The sequence below is a fragment of the Eucyclogobius newberryi genome, unplaced genomic scaffold (genome assembly GCF_026437365.1).
Source record: "Eucyclogobius newberryi isolate DKJ021-1_F unplaced genomic scaffold, fEucNew1.0.hap1 SCAF_2, whole genome shotgun sequence".
Lineage (NCBI taxonomy): Eukaryota > Metazoa > Chordata > Actinopteri > Gobiiformes > Gobiidae > Eucyclogobius > Eucyclogobius newberryi.
In genome coordinates this window covers 35,446,825-35,467,138 of record NW_027315834.1, presented here as the reverse complement: position 1 = coordinate 35,467,138, position 20,314 = coordinate 35,446,825, and the positions used below count along the sequence as shown (strand labels likewise).

Sequence of the window (20,314 nt, the reverse complement as noted above, 5' to 3'; positions counted from 1 at the left end):
TGTAATTGGGGAAGATACACTTAATGCTTTGCTGCTTCATGATTTATTGATTTGGATGTAATTTAGATGAAAGGGCTTGAAGGAAAATTTTGCTATTTCTTTATTTATTTCAGTAAAAGCGTCCTTAACATGAGATTTTTGTGGATTATCGTCAGCAAACCCTTTCAGAATATTCAGTTGTTGTTGTTGTTGTCATTATGTACATATGAAAATGAATGTACAAAACACTCTTCCACTAGATATAGCCGATTGGAGAGAGCTGCACCAGAAATTATGTCTATAAAAACAGTGTGAACCTGACTGACCACTTAGTTTACTGGGACCGTTCCTGGGAAATACAAGATCAATGTGATTCCAACGGTTTTTAAAATTATTACTAGTTTAGTGGCATGGATCCTGGGATAAATATTGATTATAGTTTTACATCAATTGCATTTTGGGAAGAAAAATTTAAAAATAAAAGTAGAAATGACGGGAAGTAGAGCTGAGTTCTAAAACGGAAACATTATTATTAGTCAAATCATAACTATTGTGTGTTTTATGAGGCTTTTGGCCCTTGTTTACACTATGGTTGTGTTTTTTGAGTAAGTCTTACATTTACAGTTTTTTTTTGGGTTGCTTCAGCACGGTTTTCAAAACACTACACACAATCAGCACAACCACACACCCAATTAGCAAAACACTACAGATCCTTTGCAAAATTAAACACTCTTGTAAAAACTATACACTTCTTTTCAAAAACCACACTTTGTGACCATATGAAACACACACGTTTCACATTACTATACTCTGTTTGCTCGAGTTACACTCTGCTGTGATAAACCTAAAACACTTTTAGCAGTTCTATTTCCCTATGATTAGAGTATGCAAACAAAGTACAATTACTGTAAAATGTAAATTCACCAAACACTACATAAGACCAATGTTGCAGACTGAAGAAACTCAATTATTTCGAACAAAACGTCACTTTAGGTATTGTAAGTTTAAAAAAAACGGGAAAAAACCTAGACGTTGTCTCTTGGCCTAGCTGGATCAGGCCAGAGAATTTCATCCACATCGCAGGCAATGTTGTCATTCACAAGACAAGAAACGTCTTGAATGACGAATCCATCCTTGGATTGCTGCATTGTCACATGTCTCCTCCATGGATTGGATGAGGGGGACCTCAGCCTGGAGACGGAGATCATTATACTTTCCACCGCCATGCCGAGAAAAATTATTCTATAGGGTTGAGGAATGGTGGAAGATATAAGACGGTGAAATGTTGATGTTGCTGAAACCAGGTCTGGACCAGAGCAGAGCGGTGGAAAGACACATTGTCCCAGACAACAATGTATTGCAAATTATGTACTCCACCTTCTCCTCATCCTCCTCGTCCTCCACGTCGTCTTACTCTTTCTCTTTCCATTGTGCTTGAAGAACGATGAACTCACCTGCTGCTTTTTATAGTGCTTTTTTTATTGTTTTCTTTTAATTAGCAAAACCCTTCACACAATTAGCACAACCACAAACCCAATTAGCAAAACACCTTATCTCCTTTGCAAAATGAAACACTCTTGTAAAAACTATACACTAACTTATCAAAACCATATTTTTTTACCATATGAAACACACACGTTGCATATGACTTCACTATGTTTGCTCCAGTTACACACTGCTGTGGAAAACCTTAAACACTTTTGGCTAATCCTGCTTCTAAGTGCACAGAGTCGTATGGGTGAAGTACAACGTGAATTTGCAAAACATGGCTCGGATTTGGAAACACAATGTCTACAACACACACAGTGAACACTACACACACTTGTGTGCATTACTGTAGACACCACACAGGACACAAGACTAATGCTGTTGACAATGTCATTTATTTTTTTCCATAAACTCAAGCCAACATGGCAAAATAAAAATAAAAAAATCCCAGTTTTCATGAACATAACATTTTATCCAGTACAAAAAATGACCCCCCAAACTCCTCCCCCTCCTCTTCCTGCTTGAAGTCTTCCTCTTCTTCTACCTCCACCTCTACCTGGACCTCGACCTCTGGCACGGCCTCTGCCTCCTTCTTCTCCTCCTCCTCTTCCTCCTTCTCATCTTCACTCTTCCTCTTCCTTCCATTTTGGTTCAGTTTGGTGAACTCACATGCTGCATTTTTACAGTGCTTAAACCTGATTGGTGTGTCTACAATTAAGCGATCTTGTGTTTGGTCACCTGATGGCAGTGTTCAATGACATAATATGTCATAAATGACCACACCCATCGCTATGGGCGTGGTCATTTGACAGTCAGTGCTTTAGAATTGCAAAGAAGTGACATCTTGATAAACTTCTGTGTCTAAATACATACAAGTGTGTTCAGTGTTGTAAATCACTGTGTGTGTTGTTTTGCACAAAGTGTGAACTGACTTATTGTGTTTACAGTGGTGCAAATCTGAGGCCGGGTTTTGCTCCTTGAGTGTAAGGTTTTGATAATTGGGCAAAACTTTAGATTTTAGTGTTTATTCAGTCGTAAAAAACTGTAAACCTGATTGGTGCGTCTACAGTTAAACAAACGAGTGTTTGCACCTGATGACTGTTTTGAACCAATGAGTTTTGGACTGTGCGGTCATTTGACAGTCAGTGCTTTGGTGTTGCAAGGAAGTGACTTCATGATAGATTTTTGTGTTTAATGTATGTTAAGTGTGTTTCGTGTTTTGCAAATCACTGTGTGTAGAGTTTTGCAACAAGTGTGAGGTTGACAATGTGCTTGTAGTTTTGCAAACATGGGCTGATGTTTTGCTTCTTGAGTGTAAGGTCTTGCTAATAGTGTACTACTTTTAACATTAGTGTGTAAGCAATCCAAAAAAACTGTAATCACGTTCACAGAATACGTCTTAGTGCCCAACTTGTGATATGCACTTTAATTAAAAGTAAAACGTTTACATAAAAATCAGAACAGAACATTATAGTTGATATGTTTTTTATATAGTTTTAGATCAGTCATTTATACCAAACTTGATTAATCACACAGTTAAAGCTAAATGAAGTTCAATAGAGAGATTGCAGTTGTACAGAAGATGTGATGCTGTTTTGTTGGTTTGAGGGTAAAGGAGCAGATTCAGCAGCAGCCGAGGATTGGAATGACTGATGATTTACTCAATTACATGTAGAAGTACATGTTTAAAAATCTACATGAAGTACCTGAACTGAACTACAGTAATGCAAGTATTTCAAAGTCATTTTCCGGCCTTGGATAATTCACAAAACCCTCTTCAGCTTCAATTGTGGGAAGAAGAATACAGAAAGAAAATGCCGTCACAACAAACACTTTTCAAAATTAGAATTCATTTTGTATTGCCAACATATTATTTGCTGATGACTGAATAAACTCCTGTATTTGTCTCCCTGTCACAACAGTACCACTGGCTTACATTGATTGCCTTGGCTCCTCACATCAGTCTGTTGGTCTACAGTTTGTGGTCTTTATTTCCTGCGCTGACACTGACAAAGCAAAGATGGACAGAGAGACAGACAGCGTGAGTCCATCACGTGGAGCTATGGGAGGAGAGTTCACACACGCACTCGTCCTATCGATCCCAGGCGTAACTGCTTATCATGGGAGGCTGCAAACAAGCGGCAAGGCCCATAACAAAGTACCACCAAATGTGTAGATCTCTATGTAATACAGTAATAATAATAATAATAATTAGGCAGCGACATTTATGTTTTACTTGGATATCTGTTATCTGATACAACAGACCCTTTGAAATGCATCATAAATCAATCAATCTATCAATCAATTAATCAATCATCAGAATGATCAAAATTCCAGAATGGAGACGACTGCAGGTAAACTGAAGTGAACCAAAATACATTTCCAATCCTAAACTGACCTAAATACTTGGGATTTTAAGTTTAACAAAATAAAAGCAAATATTTTCCAGAATAGAAATTGTTTTTCTATTACAAAGGTGGAAAAGAAATATTGTTTTATAGCCTGCATATTGAGCCTCACAAAAGTATAATTTCTACTAAAGTATGCAATTTATGTACAAGGATTTGCCTTGATCAAAAATATCAAATGTCTATGATAATTTCCTATATTCTGTAAACAAAAACAGTAACTGTCTTTATCTTGCATATCACTCACATCTATCTGAGTGGTTTTCATTTTCATTTCGTGTTATATTCTAAGGTGAATCCCAGTCTCTTCATTGAAATGTTCTAGTTTTGCCTCCATTTTGGAATTTTAAATGTTTTTTTTGCAAACTTTTAAAGCTCGTGACAGCACAACATTCTAGAAAGTTTAAATTTGAGCTGGAGCTCAGATGTCAGATTGTAATCTGGTTTATGGTTCATATCTCTGTAATTACTGATCCTATCCACATGAAACAAAAACTGGCACAAAATATTTTATTCACAGTAGCCTTATTCAACTTTAAAGACGTGTTGAAAGGACTTCATGAAATAAGATTAATACAAAGTTTGTGGAGCCAACTCTAAACAAATAATTAGGTTCAACATTTGTGAATTTCAGTTTTTGTGAATGTCAATCTTTTACACAAGTTTGCCCACCAAAAGATTGTGACAAAATCAAATTCCAGAGTGTGAACTCGATCTGGAAGGCAAATATATAATACAATTTTTACTACTGCAGTTTTACTGCAGTAGTAAAAATTTAAAAGTTTTAAAAGGAATGACACCAGTGAAGGAAAGCAGGGAAAGTTTCCCTCAGACAACATAATAACATAATAACATAACAAATACAGTTACATGGTGTAATATGTAATCTACTTGATCTGTCTTTGGGATGACGTGGCCTTGATGCTTTTCTCTTCTTGGTGTAGGCGTATGTGTTTTGTTGCTATGAGTCTTGATTTAATCTTTATGATGAAATGTGCTCTTCAATAACACATTTTGCTGATGTGTTCCTAAAATGTGTATATTGTACAAATAGTAGCACTAATATTTTTGTTGGCCACTGTGATCTCGATACAGGTGTGCGCTGAAACGGCAGACAGCAGATCAATGGCTTTTCTTGTTTTTCACATCATTTGATCTAGACTGTGGCAATGTAGTGATTACAGTGGTTCAGTGTTTAAGTTTTAACATTCCTCCATTCCTGTATACAATCGTTTGATAAGATAACACCATTGTAATCATCAGTGTTTTCCTAAGTATTTTCATATATGTAATAAGTCCAGTATGGCAAGAAAGCTACTCAATTAATGCAAGAATATTTGTATATAAAGATCGGATGATGACACTAAAGCTTGACACTGGAAGTCTGAGGAAACATGTATAATATTCTAATTTAATCTAGAATTATTGTGGACCCTACTATAGGGACAAAAGGGTCTGTAAAGGAATCACAGGCAAGATCAATCCCAGCTCCGGCCAGTGCATACAGTCTTTTAATTCAAAAACAATGAATGACTGAATTTCTCATGTCGTGTTTTAGGTACATTGTTCAATGCATCTGCAATGCAAATATAAACATCAATCTAATATTACAAAACGCATTATCTTCATTCAAAGTCATTTTTCCTGACGTTAGAGAGAATTTTCAATGTGAGCTGAACACATACACACACACACACACACACACACACACACATACACATACACATACACACACACACACACATACACACACACACACACACACACACACATACACATACACATACACATACACACACACACACACACACACACATACACATACACATACACACACACACACACACACACACACACACACATACACATACACATACACACACACACACACACACACACACATACACATACACATACACACACACACACACACACACACACACATACACATACACATACACATACACACACACACACACACATACACACACACACACACACACACACACACATACACATACACATACACATACACATACACACACATATACACATACACATACACACACACACACATACACATACACATACACATACACACACACACACACACACACACACACACACATACACATACACATACACATACACACACACACATGCGCGTCAATATGCACACGTCCTCTGGGCAGGGAGGAGATGTCTCCTAGCAACTGCCTCTGTGTTAAAGCAACGGTCAAGACAGTATCCTACAGGTCTAATCTACACTGCACTTGGCTCGGACGACTAAACTCAAGGATACCTACATTATGTGGAATTAACTGAAATACTTTGAACACAAGATGTTAAATAATGCAATGAAAAAATAACAAATTATCAACAACAAAATAAAATGCACTGTTCCAAATTATTCTGCACAAAAGATTTTCAAGTTATTTTTCAAAAAACTGAATATTTACTGAAATCAAAAGCTATTTCAATCAAAACATCTGAACAGGTCAAGTTACATTTTAACATAGGACACGTTATTTGACAGGAGTTTCTGGGTGACTTTCTTTGCAGGATGTCAGAATAGCCTCCTAGAGCTGCTGTTTGGATGTGAGTGGCCTCCCGTCCTCATAGAGCTTTTGCTGGAGGATGCTCCAAAGGTTCTCAATATATTTGAGGTCAGGGGAGGATGGGGGCCACACCATGAGTATCTCTTCTTTTATGGCCATAGCAGCCAATGATGCAGAGGAGTTCCTTGCAGCATGAGATGATTGTCATGCATGAGGATGATTTTGGTACAGAAAGCACAGTTCTTCAAATCCACATACTTTACAGAGGTCATATTCACACCTTCAGTGACCCTAAAGGTGCCGACCAGCTCTTTCCCCATGATTACGGCCCAAAACATGACTCCGCCTCCTCTTTGCCGTTGCCGTGTTGGGACATAGTGGCCGTCCACCAACAATCCACCACCCCCTCCATGTGGACCAGCCAGACTTGCATGGCACTCATCAGCGAACAAGAGTATTTGAAAATTAGTCTTCAAGTATTTCCAGCAGCTTCAAATACCTGTTTGCTGCTTTCTAATGGCATTTTAGCAGCTGCTCTCTTAATCCGATGTATTTGTCTGGCAGAAATCTTCCTCATTGTGCCTTTATCACTGACTCAGCTACAAATCTCTTAATAGTTCAATGATCATGCTTAAGTTTACGTGAAATATCTAAGGTTTTCATATCTTGTCCAAGGTATTCAAATATTGCTTGAAAATAGCGATCTGCTTAATAATGTGGAACGTCCTTCTTAAGTAGTTTTTCCTTTAATTGGACCTAGATAGCAGAGGTGTCTGAGATTTATTTCACTGGCCCAGAGAGCCTTGAGACACATTAGATTGGTCTGTGTTGATATCTGGAATTGATGTAACAGATTACAGACTTGTGGTGCTTATTTAAAAAGGGCACATGACAAGTTGTCATGCTTTTATAATTATTACTTTGTTTGTTGCTATCGTTACTATGGTCAATATTTATCATAGTTTTTGAGTTCTAAAACTGAATCCCTCTGTCTTTGTCATCAATAAGCGACATTACATCCAAAACGCAGAGACACATTTTTCTGACAGTTTAAACAGTCATTTTAGAAAATAAATGTGTCATCATGTATTGTTATTTGTTAAATAATAAATATTGTGTAATGTATGAGGATTTTGGCCCTTGTTTACATGACAGTTGTTAAGTCACAATTATGGAATTATCTTTATCTTTATCACATCTCATCTAATGCGCATGTCTAACCAGGAAGTGACATCATAAACTTCACCAAAATAGTCAAACTTGGGAAAGACAGGCACTTTTTTTAATTTTTCTTTTTTTAAACCTTAAACATAATCATATTAACTATGTTTTAGTGAAATGTGTAGTCTAACATGTCATATGCACTTTAACCTCTGCAGGATGGTTTTCCCATGCAATGCCATCAAATTGTATCTTACTATTTCACAATGTATAGAACGGTGTTTGTGAGGCTTAATATCCCTTGGGGAGAAGCAAGCTACCACAGGGACTGCACTGAGGGGGTTGCTCCATAGATACAGGGGCCTCAGCTGGTTATATAATCAACAATATACCCATAACAGTTTAATATCCTAAAATACTGGGACAAAATTAAAGATGGCAAGGGCAATGTTGCTCCTGCTGCAGTGGCTCTGATTCATGCCTCTACCAATTATCTGGAAAGAGTATTGCTAGCTCATACCCATCGTGAGTTGGACCAGTGGCCAGTCCAATGGAACTGCAGCTCTCTGTTGAAAATCCTTCAGTTTGCTTTAAAATGGCTTTTTAATCTTTGGTTTTGGCTCGCTCTTCTTTGTGGTGATGCCCCCCCTGCTCTTGGCTTTTTTGGCATGTGCTTTCTGTGTTGGCAGCTGCAGCCAAGTTCACACTCCTAGCGCCCTTTGTTTTACACAAATGTGCTCTCTTTTCACGTCAACAATAAAATAATTAAAATTTTAAACTAACCAAGACTGAAGTTGTTTAGCAAAACTCTACACACAATTAGCACAACCACAAACTCAATTAGCAAAACACCTTAGCTTCTTTGCAAAATGAGCCACTCTTGTAAAAACTCTACACTAATTGATCAAAACCATATTTTCTTACCATATGAAACACACACGTTGCACATGACTTAACTATGTTTGCTCCAGTTACACACTGCTGTGGAAAACCTTAAACACTTTTGGCTAATCCTGCTTCTAAGTGCATAGAGTCGTATGGGTGAAGTACAACGTGAATTTGCAAAACATGGCTCGGATTTGCACAACTGGAAACACAATGTCTGCTCACACTTTGTGCAACACACACAGTGAACACTACACACACTTGTATGTGTTACTGTAGACACCACACAGGACGCAAGACTAATGCTGTTGACAACGTCATTTATTTTTTTCCATATACTCAAGCCAACATGGCGGAAAAAAAAACATTTCCCAGTTTTCATGAACATTACATTTTATCCAGTACAAAAAAGAACCCTCCCAAACTCCTCCCCCTCTTCCTCCTGCTTGAAGTCTTCCTTTTCCTCTTCCTCTTCCTCTTCCTCTTCCTCTACCTCTACCTCTACCCCTACCTCCACCTCCACCTCTGGCACGGCCTCTGCCTCCTTCTCCTCCTCTTCCTCCTTCTCATCCTCACTCTTCCTCTTCCTCTTCCTTCCATTTTGGTTCAGTTTGGTGAACTCACCTGCTGCATTTTTACAGTGCTTAAACCTGATTGGTGTGTCTACAATTAAGCGATCTTGTGTTTGGTCACCTGATGGCAGTGTTCAATGGATTGGCACATGGGTGTGGTCATTTGGCACATGGGCGTGGTCATTTGACAGTCAGTGCTTTAGAATTGCAAAGAAGATAAACTTCTGTGTCTAAATACATACAAGTGTGTTCAGTGTTGTAAATCACTGTGTGTGTTGTTTTGCACAAAGTGTGAACTGACTTATTGTGTTTACAGTGGTGCAGATCTGAGGCCGGGTTTTGCTCCTTGAGTGTAAGGTTTTGATAATTGGGCTAAACTTTAGATTTTAGTGTTTATTCAATCGTAAAAAACTGTAAAGGGCCCAGTTCAAAGTTGACAAAAACAGGGGACTGAGTGTTTCTTTTTGAGCTTTATACCACTCCGAGGTGAACCTGTCTCTGGAGAGTAATGAGTTTTGAGTATTTTAATTGCACTTTGAATTTCAGTGTCAGTTATTATAGGATCCATTTTTTTCTTTTGCTCTTCAGTCATAGCGGGTAACTTGAAAGTGTCTAGAAAACATTGTATTTCCTCGATGGTTGTATTTGGTTTTGTTTGGTCAAAAATTACATTATTCTTCCTGCTCGTATTTTAAAAAATGTTCTCACTGCTCGTTGATTTCTAAGCTTCCAGGATAACAATTTAGAGTTTTTTTTTAACAACTTTCATAATATATTTGATGAAGGGCATTTAAAAAAATATTCAGGTCAGTAATTTCACCTCTTCTCTTTATAATTTCCTGTAGCATTTGAGGGTTCTTGTTTTCTGCATGTTCGGCTTCCACAAGTTTCTTCTGTTTTTTCTTGCTTTTTGTAGGGAAGACTATGAAACGGGAAAAATAGCATAATATAGAATCTTTAAGAGCCAGGTAGTGATGTTCACAGTCAAGTTTTAGTCTCCCAGCTTTTGTTGGAAGTTTCATATTCTGAGATCCAAGCCTCCAAAAACTTGACCACCACTTGACCATCCTTCAGTGTCCTTTGGAAGATCGAAAACCTGCAGATTTACTCCGCAATTACGATCTTCTAGGTCGTCCATTTGATCCATCACGACACTAACCTGGCTTGTGAATTTTGCCGCGTTAGCTTGCATGTTCAGCTGCTGTGGCTTGGTTGTCTATCTCGTCAGTCTGTGCGTCTAGGAGCTACATACCAGCTAGCACTACATCAATCTTCACGTCAACTGCCTTTATGTTATCGGTGATTTCCCACAGAGCAGCCATGATCGCTGGCGCACCCTCTTCATGCAGTACATTTAAAGCCCACTCTCCATTTAAAAAAAAAAATTATACATGTTTTTTTTGTCTTTTTTCACTTTTCTGTTATTCACTAAATATTGATGAACACCTCAGGTCTTTGCCCATTCATAAAAGTCAACGCGCGCCACTGTTATTCAGCAATGTTGTGCACGGGACAGGACGAGATCCTGCTTTGATGTGTCCAACATCAAGAGTGGTTTTCAAAACTACAGATTACTAATTGTGTGTTTAAAACAGATATAAGTTTTGGAACATCAACCAGAAGAGGATGTGGTGCTGAGTGAGTTGTTTTCTACTTGGATTTAGTGGGTTCGAGGCCCACCCACTAATTCTTTTAGATAACCTGTCTAAATTCTAATAAACGACACAACTCATATGTGTACTGTAATTTATATTCATAATTGCATAATTCATAAGTCATAATTTACTTTATTGACTGCATAGTTATCTTTTTCATAGCAGACACAAGTTTGAGTGGTTTGTTTGGTTCTTGTCGAATCTGCAAAGGAAAACGGCACGTCAGTTACAGGAAAAACACGGCCTGATGGTGGCGCAAAATGTGTTTACAAATCACAATGTGACATTATCAACCCGAGAACTGTGAAACACCATGTTCACTCCAGCAGGGAAGGGCTTGTGCAGTTGTTTTAATTTCAGTTAAATTTATTTTATGACGCATAAAATCACAATAGCAGTTGCCACGAAGGGCAACGTTTTACATGATGTTACTTCATGTTCTGTTACTTCATCTTGGGAACATGTCGGTGTGATCACTCATTCGTCTGTTTAAGGATGCATTTTTGAAACTCTGAAAGGAATACGCACTTCATAAATATCTGTGAAAGTTTGAACGGCTGCTGTAGGGGGATGCGTGAGGGCCATTTATAATACAGTACTTAATGGTGTGTTCAGATGGTAGTTTCAGATGTCGCATGGGGGGTCTCTTTAGAACCGATGGGGCCCTTTTCAGGATTTGGAAATAAGGACCGCACTGGTTTGTTTACTGAAGATGTTTGTAACGGCTCATAGAAACAGCCTATTATATGACCGTGACATCCTCAGGGGGCCCCTAGGCAGTTGCCAGGCTTGCCTACCGCACTGTGGTGGCTCTGCACTGCATCAGGCCTGACTGCTCATGGATTTGAGCAGGTCTGCGGGAAAATAGCGGGACAGTCCTGTCTGTGAGCTCAGGGTGCGCTGAGAGAGGCACAGGCCAAAGTATCAACTTCAGCTTAGTCTCTGAAAAGAATAGTCTTAACCTGGAAGTCTCATTTCTTTCCACAGCTTTTATTTTGTTTTAGAAGTTACTGCCATCTTCTGGAAATGTAACAAACTGCACACTAAAGCAAACCCCCTCGGTTGGGGGCAATCAGTTTTTCAATTGCGCAACAGAATTGAAACAAACAGCTAAGCTAATAATCAGTACTCAGTTTTACTAAAAGTTAAAATAAAATGCTAGTTAGTGACATTTAAAAATAGCTCTCTGAACTACCCCAACCTCCATAAAAAGGGTTAGGGTTAAGAGTTAGCCTAATCCTAAAATTAAATATTAAACTAAACCTTTCTATCTCATATCTTTTTACAAATAGAACATTTTCCTGTCCAAATATTTCTAATTTAGACAAAAGAAACGAGTGCAACTTACAGTGTGCAAAGGAATGTTAACAAGCTGCATTGTCTGAGACTGAATGAAAGTGACATCAATATAGTGTGCAGTGAAGGGTGAAGGAAACAAGTTCATTACTTCCCTTGCTTGCATTCTCAAGTTGTAGGATTCTTTCTATAATTTTAAAGTTATATTTGAACAGAAACACAGGAAATGTATCGTCAAGCAAAATAAAGTGGCCTCCTACTGTCTCTGCAGCTGCTTCTACAAAACTCTGTGAACTCTGACCTTTAAGGATAAAAGGCTTCAAGCTGTACACACATGAAATGAGATGAAAAGGATACACCGCAAAAAAAAAACATGGATTTCTTGTGTGAACCACTGAATAACAAGTTTTATTTTTTGTTGATGGTGGGCGTGTCATGTTGGAACCAATGAGAAGAGAAACCCCACAAAGAATCAGTTTGAGAGACGCTGGACTTGTCTCTTTGTTAGTCCCATGGACTTGAGCAGATATGTCTGAAGCAGGAAGAATGCAAGGAATCCCAAATAAGACATCCTTCTGCTATTAAAAGGGCTGATGTTAGTTGAGTTCCAGTAAAAGGTAAGCCACAAAAAAATGAGAATGATCAAATGCTGATGATTTTTATTTTTTTTGCATTGCAGCCTGATCTAAATCAACACAAAATGGGAACAGATCAGAACAAGAAACAGAGTGGTGAGGTAAAAGAGAATGCAGTGCAGCTTCACAGACAGATCGGCCTGCTGCCTGCTGTGTGCTTCATTATTGGAACAGTTGTAGGCAGTGGGATTTTCATTGCCCCCAAGGGTGTCCTGATGAACAGTGGCACAGTTGGGCTATCACTGGTGGTCTGGGCTCTCTGTGGAGTCCTCTCCTTGTTTGGTAAGATGTTCTCTGCTACTTTTTCCAAACTGAAATACCCACATTGCTTTAGCCTTATTTAATTCTAAAATATATCAATGTTTTTACTATTTGTATGTGAATCTGCTTTCACTTTATTTGAATGTCTTAATCATGAATTAACTTTACTTTGAGTCTGTCATTCTATTCACTAAATTGGCAATGATTCTTGCCTGTTTCCTTAGGGGCACTGTGCTATGCTGAGCTGGGCACCACCTTTTCAAAGTCAGGAGGCCATTACACTTATTTACTGGAGACACTTGGGCCACTGCCTGCTTTCTTAAGACTCTGGTCTGAGTTTTTATTCATCAGGTTTGCTAATATATATTTATTTTTTAATGGCACTAAATAAATTCATTAATAAATAAAATTGCATACTAGAAAAAGTCAAACATGATTTTGACCACCCAAGATATCATTATTTGTATTGGAATTATTCAAATATGGCATTTTTGTGAATAAATCACACAAAAACAATGCATGTAATTTATGTAATAAACGCTCTGGACCCCAGTGGATTCAATGCATAGAAGCAGCGTTGGTCAGATAATTGTATAACTGTTTGTATAATGAAATATACATTTCCAGGCCAGCTGTTGCATCCTATGTGGCATTGGCATTTGGACGGTATGTGGTTGAGCCTTTCTTTACTCCATGCACTGCTCCTTCTGCCCTTATCAAAATGGTCGGCATCCTGGGAGTGAGTGAGTCCTTTATTGTGTGTATAATAATGTGTATTACATACAAATCATTGTGATGATTTTTGTTCTAAATCCTCTTTTTCCAGCTTTTGTTGTGGCTGTAAACTGCTGGAGTGTGACATTGGCTTCTCGCACACAAGTGACCTTGACCTTTATTAAGATGTTTGCTCTTGTCCTTATTATCATCCCTGGTATCATCGCACTGGCCAAAGGTACAGATTAAAACTACACTATTGAGACGCAATATTCAATATATTTGTAATGCTAATTGTTATCATAATGCATTGATGAAGATGGCATGTGCCACCTTCATCACATCATTTAAGATACACTATGTAACTTTTCTAGCAGAGGGTTTGTCTCCATGGAGTTCTTACTGCTTTACTCAGAATGTGCCGCTAAATTGCATTAAACCTTTTTAAGTATTTCAAAGTATGCACTCTATATAGATCTGACCTACATCTTGGCTTGGTCAGATCACCTGCTTGTGTCCATGGAGATACAAGTACAAGTTTAATGCCATAATGTGGACCATTCCAGCCAAAGCAATACCATCTCTATAGAGACAGGGAGCTAACCCTGACCCCCATCAGAAAAATTACATAGTGCAACTTTAGACATAAAAACAATAATATTTACATTTTATTTTCAGGAAAGACCGAGAACTTTCAGAATTCATTTGAAGCTGAATCTGTAACAATGGACAAACTGCCTTTGGCTTTTTACAACGGTTTATATGCCTACGGAGGCTGGTAATGGACCTTTTTTTTTTTTACACAATATACAGATATGCACACTCAAATTCAGTCATTGTTGTGATGTTTGCTTTTAAGGTTTTATCTGAACTACATCACAGAAGAGATTATCAATCCAAATAGGTATGTAACAGTTCCTCTCCACTCAAACATCAGCGCAATTGAACTCATTATCAGTGTTTGTGTTTCGTCAGAAATATCCCGCTGGCTATCACCTGCTCTATGGTGACAGTGACAGTCTTCTATGTGCTGGTGAATGTGGCCTACTACACCATGCTGAGTGCTGCAGAGCTGCTCCAGTCCGACGCTGTAGCTGTGGTTGGTATTGTCCTCCCCGTCGCGTTGTCGTGATCAGATTTAAACTGTGCCCTGCTCTGCCTTACCAGACATTCGCCAATCGGGCTCTACAGGGCCTGTCCTCTATCATCCCCATTCTTGTGTCGGCGTCATGCCTCGGAGCACTGAATGGAGGCTTCTTTGGAGTACCCAGGTATGACTGTAGTCCAAGAACAAACACAAAAACTCCCATCGGCCTGTTCAAATCACTCAAAATGTTTGTTGCAGAATGTTTTTTGCAGGAGCCCGAGATGGTAACTGGCCACCAATATTTTCTATGATTCATATTCGCAGACACACACCGTTACCAGCTGTACTCTTTCTGGTAGTTACAAAACATATATGTAGACTAAACACCTATCTGTATAAATCAATAGTTTGACATCATGTACATAAACTTGTTGCCTCCAGTATCCCTGTGCTGTGCTGATGATGATCCATGGAGAGATCTACACGCTCATCAACTTTGCTTCGTTTCCTCGTTGGTTCTTCCTTGCCTCTGCCACACTGGGAATGCTCATACACCGATACCGCTTCCCCTTGAAGCCAAGACCATTCAAGGTGAGCACATGGTCAGCTGAGACAAGAGCGTGAGAACTGCACAAACTAAGATTCTTTGGTTCCGTAGGTGCCAGTGGTCATTGTGGGCACCTTCACTGTAGTGTCTTTCTTCATTGTGGGTCTGTCTCTGTACTCGGACCCCTGGAATACAGGCTGCAGCTGTGTCCTCACACTGAGCGGCGTGCCAGTGTACTATGTGACTGTGCACCGCTCTCGGGTGCCTCTGAGATTCAGGCACTTCATCAGTAAGTCACATAATAAAAATATTAAAATTAAAGTTGTTACTGCAGTGTCAAACAAAAGCTGCAATTTCAACCTTTGTTTCTCATCCCATAGATTTCTGGAGCAAGAAGCTGCAAATACTTCTAGAGGTGGCTCAGCAGGAAGTCCAGACATACTGAGGGTTAAGACGGCATATATGTGAATAGTATTTTACATATACATCCAACATTTAAAATGTAATAAAAATACACTCTTTTAAATATATGTACTTGTCAGTTTATTGCAAATGTTCATTTTTACGAGACAGGTATAGTAGAATCAAGCTGCACCAAATAAAATCATTAACACCGGGATTTATTGCAGACAGAAAAAAAACCTCTACCAGAATTGGCTCCTAGGATGATTTAAAAATGTAAATTCAATCTACAATTTGTAAGGCTTTATTTGACTTTCCAGGTGTTGTTGAGCCGACTAATGGTAAAAGTACAGACTGGTTTGTGACTTGCCTCCTAAAATAGTTTAACAACAGTAAGACTTTTTTTTGTACTACTACTGTAGTGTAAAGTCTACATTCTAATGCCTCTAGCGGTTTTTAAAAAAGCTAAAAAGTATATACAATTGGACATATTATTTAACACTCAAAAGATTAAAATAAAGTTATGATATCATGTGCAAATCAAATTACATACAAGTATGCATTCATCTGAGCTAGCATTTCATTCAACAGTTAAGCTCAGAAATAAAGACAGGACAAGAAAACAAGTACATTCTGCAAAAACAATACAGATTAAGGTGACACAACACAATCAAATTAAAATACAAATAAAACATTTAGTATGAAGTGCAAAAGAGACGAAGTAAATTGGTAATTTATAAATGCAGTAAAAGGTGACTGCCTGGCTTGTATCTCAAATAAAAAGTGTCAAATCAGCTTTAAATACATCTGAAGAGGATTGGCGTAACATATTTTAAATTTTGCATCTTGAATTGTGTGATTTGTCACACAAATAAACATGTTATTTTAATTGTGGAATGAATTCTGACCAGCTTATGTTGGCCATTCCCAAGTCCTCATCTTCCAAACCCGAGAAACTAATGTCCACAAGGATCTTGCTGAGGCTGTCGTTCATGGTATCAAGAACCAACCCCTCTGTGACAGAGTGGCTAGTGGGCGTGGCTCCTGTTGCCTGCAGCAGTTCTCTGGAGCAGCCACTGCGAGGGCAGTCCACATCCAGTTTGGATGTTGTGGCTGTCAGGAGCTCTCTGGGGGAGTTAAACAGGGCCAACTCTTTAAACGGCGTGCTGCTAAAGCTGAATGTGGTGTAATCATGTCGTGGGGTGACTGCAGGACCTCCAGGTGTTCGGATGGGACTGAAGTCCAGTACAGATTGGTTGCGTTTGCGTACGGGGGTCACCTTCCATTGTTCAGGGAACGTATTTAAAGGAGGTTTACTTGGAGTTGAAGACGTCAAGTGATTGCTGCTTTTGATGGGTGTTTTAAATGACAATTCCCGGTTTGGGCTTAGATTTTCCTGGTTGTTTATCACACTGTCTGGCATGTCATGGCAAGTGGAAGTGTCTGACACCACCCCAGAGTCAAAAAAGGTGTTGCCCTGGCACAACAGGACAGGCTCTTCATGAGCAGAGTGCACTAAGCGTTGTTTGCGTCGGGAGTTGCTGGTAGGCCACTTTGGAGCAGCTTTTGGAGAAGCACTTTTTATTGGAACTTCTTCTGCTTCTTCTTTTATATCCAATCCAGACACATCATCCAGTGACACCTTTCGGAGATGCACAAAAAATAAATTCAATTTCCTGTCAATTTTACCACAACATTTTCCATGTTATTACATACCTTTGGAGCTATCCGAACCTTTTTGGCCCCCCGAGAAATGCTACGTTTATGCTGAGAGCAAGATGTTGACAAGGGCGGCATGTACACTGATGAGGAGGCAGGAAGTTGGATAGGCACCAAGTATGAATCGGTCCTGGGAAGAAGAGGCTTCATTTTCCTCTCTAAAAACATTTTAAATTAGATTAGATAAAGGAAATAAAAAGATTACACAGGATTGTCTCAAACTCACCGGTGCCAAAAGGTGTTTTCTTGATATTTTGACATTCATTCATCATTCTTTTCTGTTGCTGGTAAAAGATAAATTTATAATCAATAATTTGAGTATTGTTGAATTAAACACCTCTACAACTGTTCCTGTACTGAAAGAATTCATACATCACATCCACCTGTAACAAAGTCTTAATACATAATTCCTACACTTTTAGTCAGTAGCAAAAACACCTTCTGACTTTCTGTCCCTGGCCTGACGTTATGTTCCTGTGGTAAAATGAAACAAAGTTTGATCCCTTACTTGATTAAAAAAGAAAAGCATAGTTGGCTGACCAGGAACATTCAAAGGGTCAAAATCAGGCTGTAGAGAAAAATATTATTAGACAAAAACGACAAAATGTTTTCAACATCACCTCACTGAAGGCACATTGACAAGTGAGTAACACACTGTGCAAACACCAATGCTGTTTTTACCTTGTACACTTGATCAAGAGTAAGCCATCTGTTTGCCTCAGGCCGGATTGTCCAAAAAGACATTTTGCCATCAGCTGATGTTTCACGAAGAAACATGTCGTGCAATGACAGATTGTGCCGAATGGAGTTCTGTGGTGAAAGAAAATAGTACAAAAAACTGTAGACACTGGGTTTAATGAATTTATAGAGCATAACAAAAATCCAAGTACCTTCCAACCAGGTTTTGCCACCTCCCTAAAGTAGGGGAAATTGTCCTCAATCCACATGTAAATCTCTTTGAGCGTCATTCTCCTGCTCGGTTTGCTGTTGATGGCAAACTGGATCATGGTCATGTAGGAGTAGGGGGGCCTCTCAGACTGTGGCTGCTTTAGAGACTCTTCTGCATCAACCTGTGTATTACAACTCTGTAAAAAGTATAAAATAAATGCACCGAATGTGACTTGTGATTGTGAAATAAAAAAGGATAAACTCACCAGGGGAACATGCAGATTTTCCTTGACAGGAGCAGGTTTGGTTGGATTTTGTTCCAGGGAACATTCATCCATTCGTCCCAACCACTGAATATTTGTAAGACTTTCATCTTGAAGGCCACACTCCAAATCCTTTCCTATAATTACAATGAAAAAATACATAACTACAAAAAGTAAAAATAACAAATTGACCGAAAATGTATGCTCTTACTTTTTTTAATGGAAGTAAAGTTTCTAACGAAGTTCATCTGTCCATTACTTACTGAAGATGTATTATTTTTTTCCGAGGAATAATGAAATCCAGCAATGTTGCTTTTTTCCCCACTTAAAAGAATAAACTTATTTGGTCCCTGTGCGCCACACTCTTTGCCTTTAGCAGTGAGCGCTCCAATTACAGTCTGAAGATCTGAAGCCTTTGGGACCACCACCACCTGTGTAGCAGACATGGAGGGGTGATCCATAATGCAGACACCATCAGGGATGCACTGACTGGAAGTTGCCCGTGAAGCATCTTCAGTTGCTGCTTTATTGGAATGCAGATCTGGGCCTGGATCATTTTGTTGGAAGGGGAGCTTTCGCCTCTTCAGAATCAAGGGTCTCCTCGGGCTTCTTCTCATTGTCATCAGATTACCGCTCCTTGATATTCAAGTAATCCTGTGCAAATTGACAAAAAAAAAAGAAAAGACTATTATTTCACTTGTAAACAGTCTAAATATGGTCCCAAATTGGATCTAACTTGCATTGGTGGGTGAAACGCTCGTCTACATGTAATAACGGAAAATACATGTTATAAGCATTGTTACATTGTATTTACCTGACAGAACATGTTATAAGTATCGTTTCATTGTGTTTACCTGACAGAACATGTTATAGCATTGTTATGTTGTGTTTACTGACCTGACAGAACATGTTATAGCATTGTTATATTGTATTTACCTGACAGAACATGTTATAGCATTGTTATATTGTATTTACCTGACAGAACATGTTATAGCATTGTTATATTGTATTTACCTGACAGAACATGTTATAGCATTGTTATATTGTATTTACCTGACAGAACATGTTATAGCATTGTTATATTGTATTTACCTGACAGAACATGTTATAGCATTGTTATATTGTGTTTACCAGACAGAACATGTTATAGCATTGTTATATTGTGTTTACCAGACAGACTAGATGTCCAGCTGCTTGGCCGCCTGGAAATGTACTTAAACTCCGAATTTAAAACTGATACATTTATAACTTTACATTTCCCAGAGAGCGCATTTCTTCCCCGTAGCAAATATGTGTTTCCCTGGCAACTTGTACTTCCATAACGGTCGTCAGAAACGTTACAGTTACAACAGAAGAGTCGAGAACATACGGGAGGATTTCACTTAGCGTCATTGCTTCAGTTACAGTGTATTCACATTCGCGTGTCCTGTGCAGAGATTGTAGCGTTTACCCAAAATATATGATCAGAACGTTGTTGTTTGTTACGTCTTCATAAATGCGCGAGCTGTGTAGCTTAAGCTTTGTGACGTTAGCTTGTCGACGAGTGACGTTGCTATCCATATTATTTTATAACGAACACACTACAGTACATCGACCGAAGTGTTTAGGCCAAACCTTTTAGTTCGGGTAGGCATCTGGACGTGGCGTCTACTGTCACACGATTTTCATGAAAAATATGCTTTCACGATTATTTACCGTGGATCTATGGTTATGTACATGCTGTTCTATCCATCTTGAACGATTTTTGAATTTTGGCGCTGTGGGTGGAGCTTTTCCTTTTTTGGTCACGTGGTTTA

General features: G+C 38.7%; 2 protein-coding genes across 4 annotated transcripts; one reads left to right on the top strand and one right to left on the bottom strand.

The window, feature by feature from the left end:
- The first annotated feature begins 12,681 nt into the window (after positions 1 to 12,681).
- Positions 12,682 to 15,774, top strand: LOC140368222 (cystine/glutamate transporter). The gene is made up of 12 exons (XM_072455174.1): positions 12,682 to 12,919; positions 13,123 to 13,249; positions 13,526 to 13,641; positions 13,725 to 13,850; positions 14,291 to 14,390; positions 14,472 to 14,516; positions 14,588 to 14,711; positions 14,780 to 14,883; positions 14,958 to 15,054; positions 15,141 to 15,290; positions 15,358 to 15,535; positions 15,627 to 15,774. Exons 1-12 carry the CDS (start codon positions 12,703 to 12,705, stop codon positions 15,689 to 15,691), a joined length of 1,449 nt encoding a protein of 482 aa, XP_072311275.1. The 5' UTR covers positions 12,682 to 12,702; the 3' UTR covers positions 15,692 to 15,774.
- A 743-nt stretch (positions 15,775 to 16,517) lies between these two features.
- Positions 16,518 to 20,253, bottom strand: foxm1 (forkhead box M1). 3 transcript variants are annotated; one of them, XM_072455172.1, is made up of 9 exons: positions 20,133 to 20,253; positions 18,730 to 19,172; positions 18,522 to 18,655; positions 18,258 to 18,452; positions 18,049 to 18,177; positions 17,876 to 17,935; positions 17,594 to 17,651; positions 17,365 to 17,525; positions 16,518 to 17,290 (listed from the first exon to the last, which is right to left on the bottom strand). In XM_072455172.1, exons 2-9 carry the CDS (start codon positions 19,139 to 19,141, stop codon positions 16,529 to 16,531), a joined length of 1,911 nt encoding a protein of 636 aa, XP_072311273.1. In that variant the 5' UTR covers positions 19,142 to 19,172; positions 20,133 to 20,253; the 3' UTR covers positions 16,518 to 16,528. The 3 variants fall into 3 exon arrangements, with proteins under 3 accessions (XP_072311273.1, XP_072311271.1, XP_072311272.1); XM_072455170.1 differs by having other exon boundaries at positions 18,258 to 18,655; XM_072455171.1 differs by lacking the exon at positions 20,133 to 20,253 and adding an exon at positions 19,689 to 19,791 and having other exon boundaries at positions 18,258 to 18,655.
- Between the last annotated feature and the right edge of the window lie 61 nt (positions 20,254 to 20,314).

Coding starts and splice junctions, on each gene's coding strand:
- LOC140368222 (XM_072455174.1), top strand. CDS start 12,703: ATGGGAACAGATCAGAACAAGAAACAGAGTGGTGAGGTAAAAGAGAAT. Junction 12,920..13,122: donor TGGAGTCCTCTCCTTGTTTG/GTAAGATGTTCT, acceptor CTGTTTCCTTAG/GGGCACTGTGCTATGCTGAG. Junction 14,517..14,587: donor GAGATTATCAATCCAAATAG/GTATGTAACAGT, acceptor GTGTTTCGTCAG/AAATATCCCGCTGGCTATCA.
- foxm1 (XM_072455170.1), bottom strand. CDS start 19,141: ATGACAATGAGAAGAAGCCCGAGGAGACCCTTGATTCTGAAGAGGCGA. Junction 18,656..18,729: donor CTTTACTTCCATTAAAAAAA/GTAAGAGCATAC, acceptor TTGTAATTATAG/GAAAGGATTTGGAGTGTGGC. Junction 17,526..17,593: donor GAAAACACCTTTTGGCACCG/GTGAGTTTGAGA, acceptor AAATGTTTTTAG/AGAGGAAAATGAAGCCTCTT.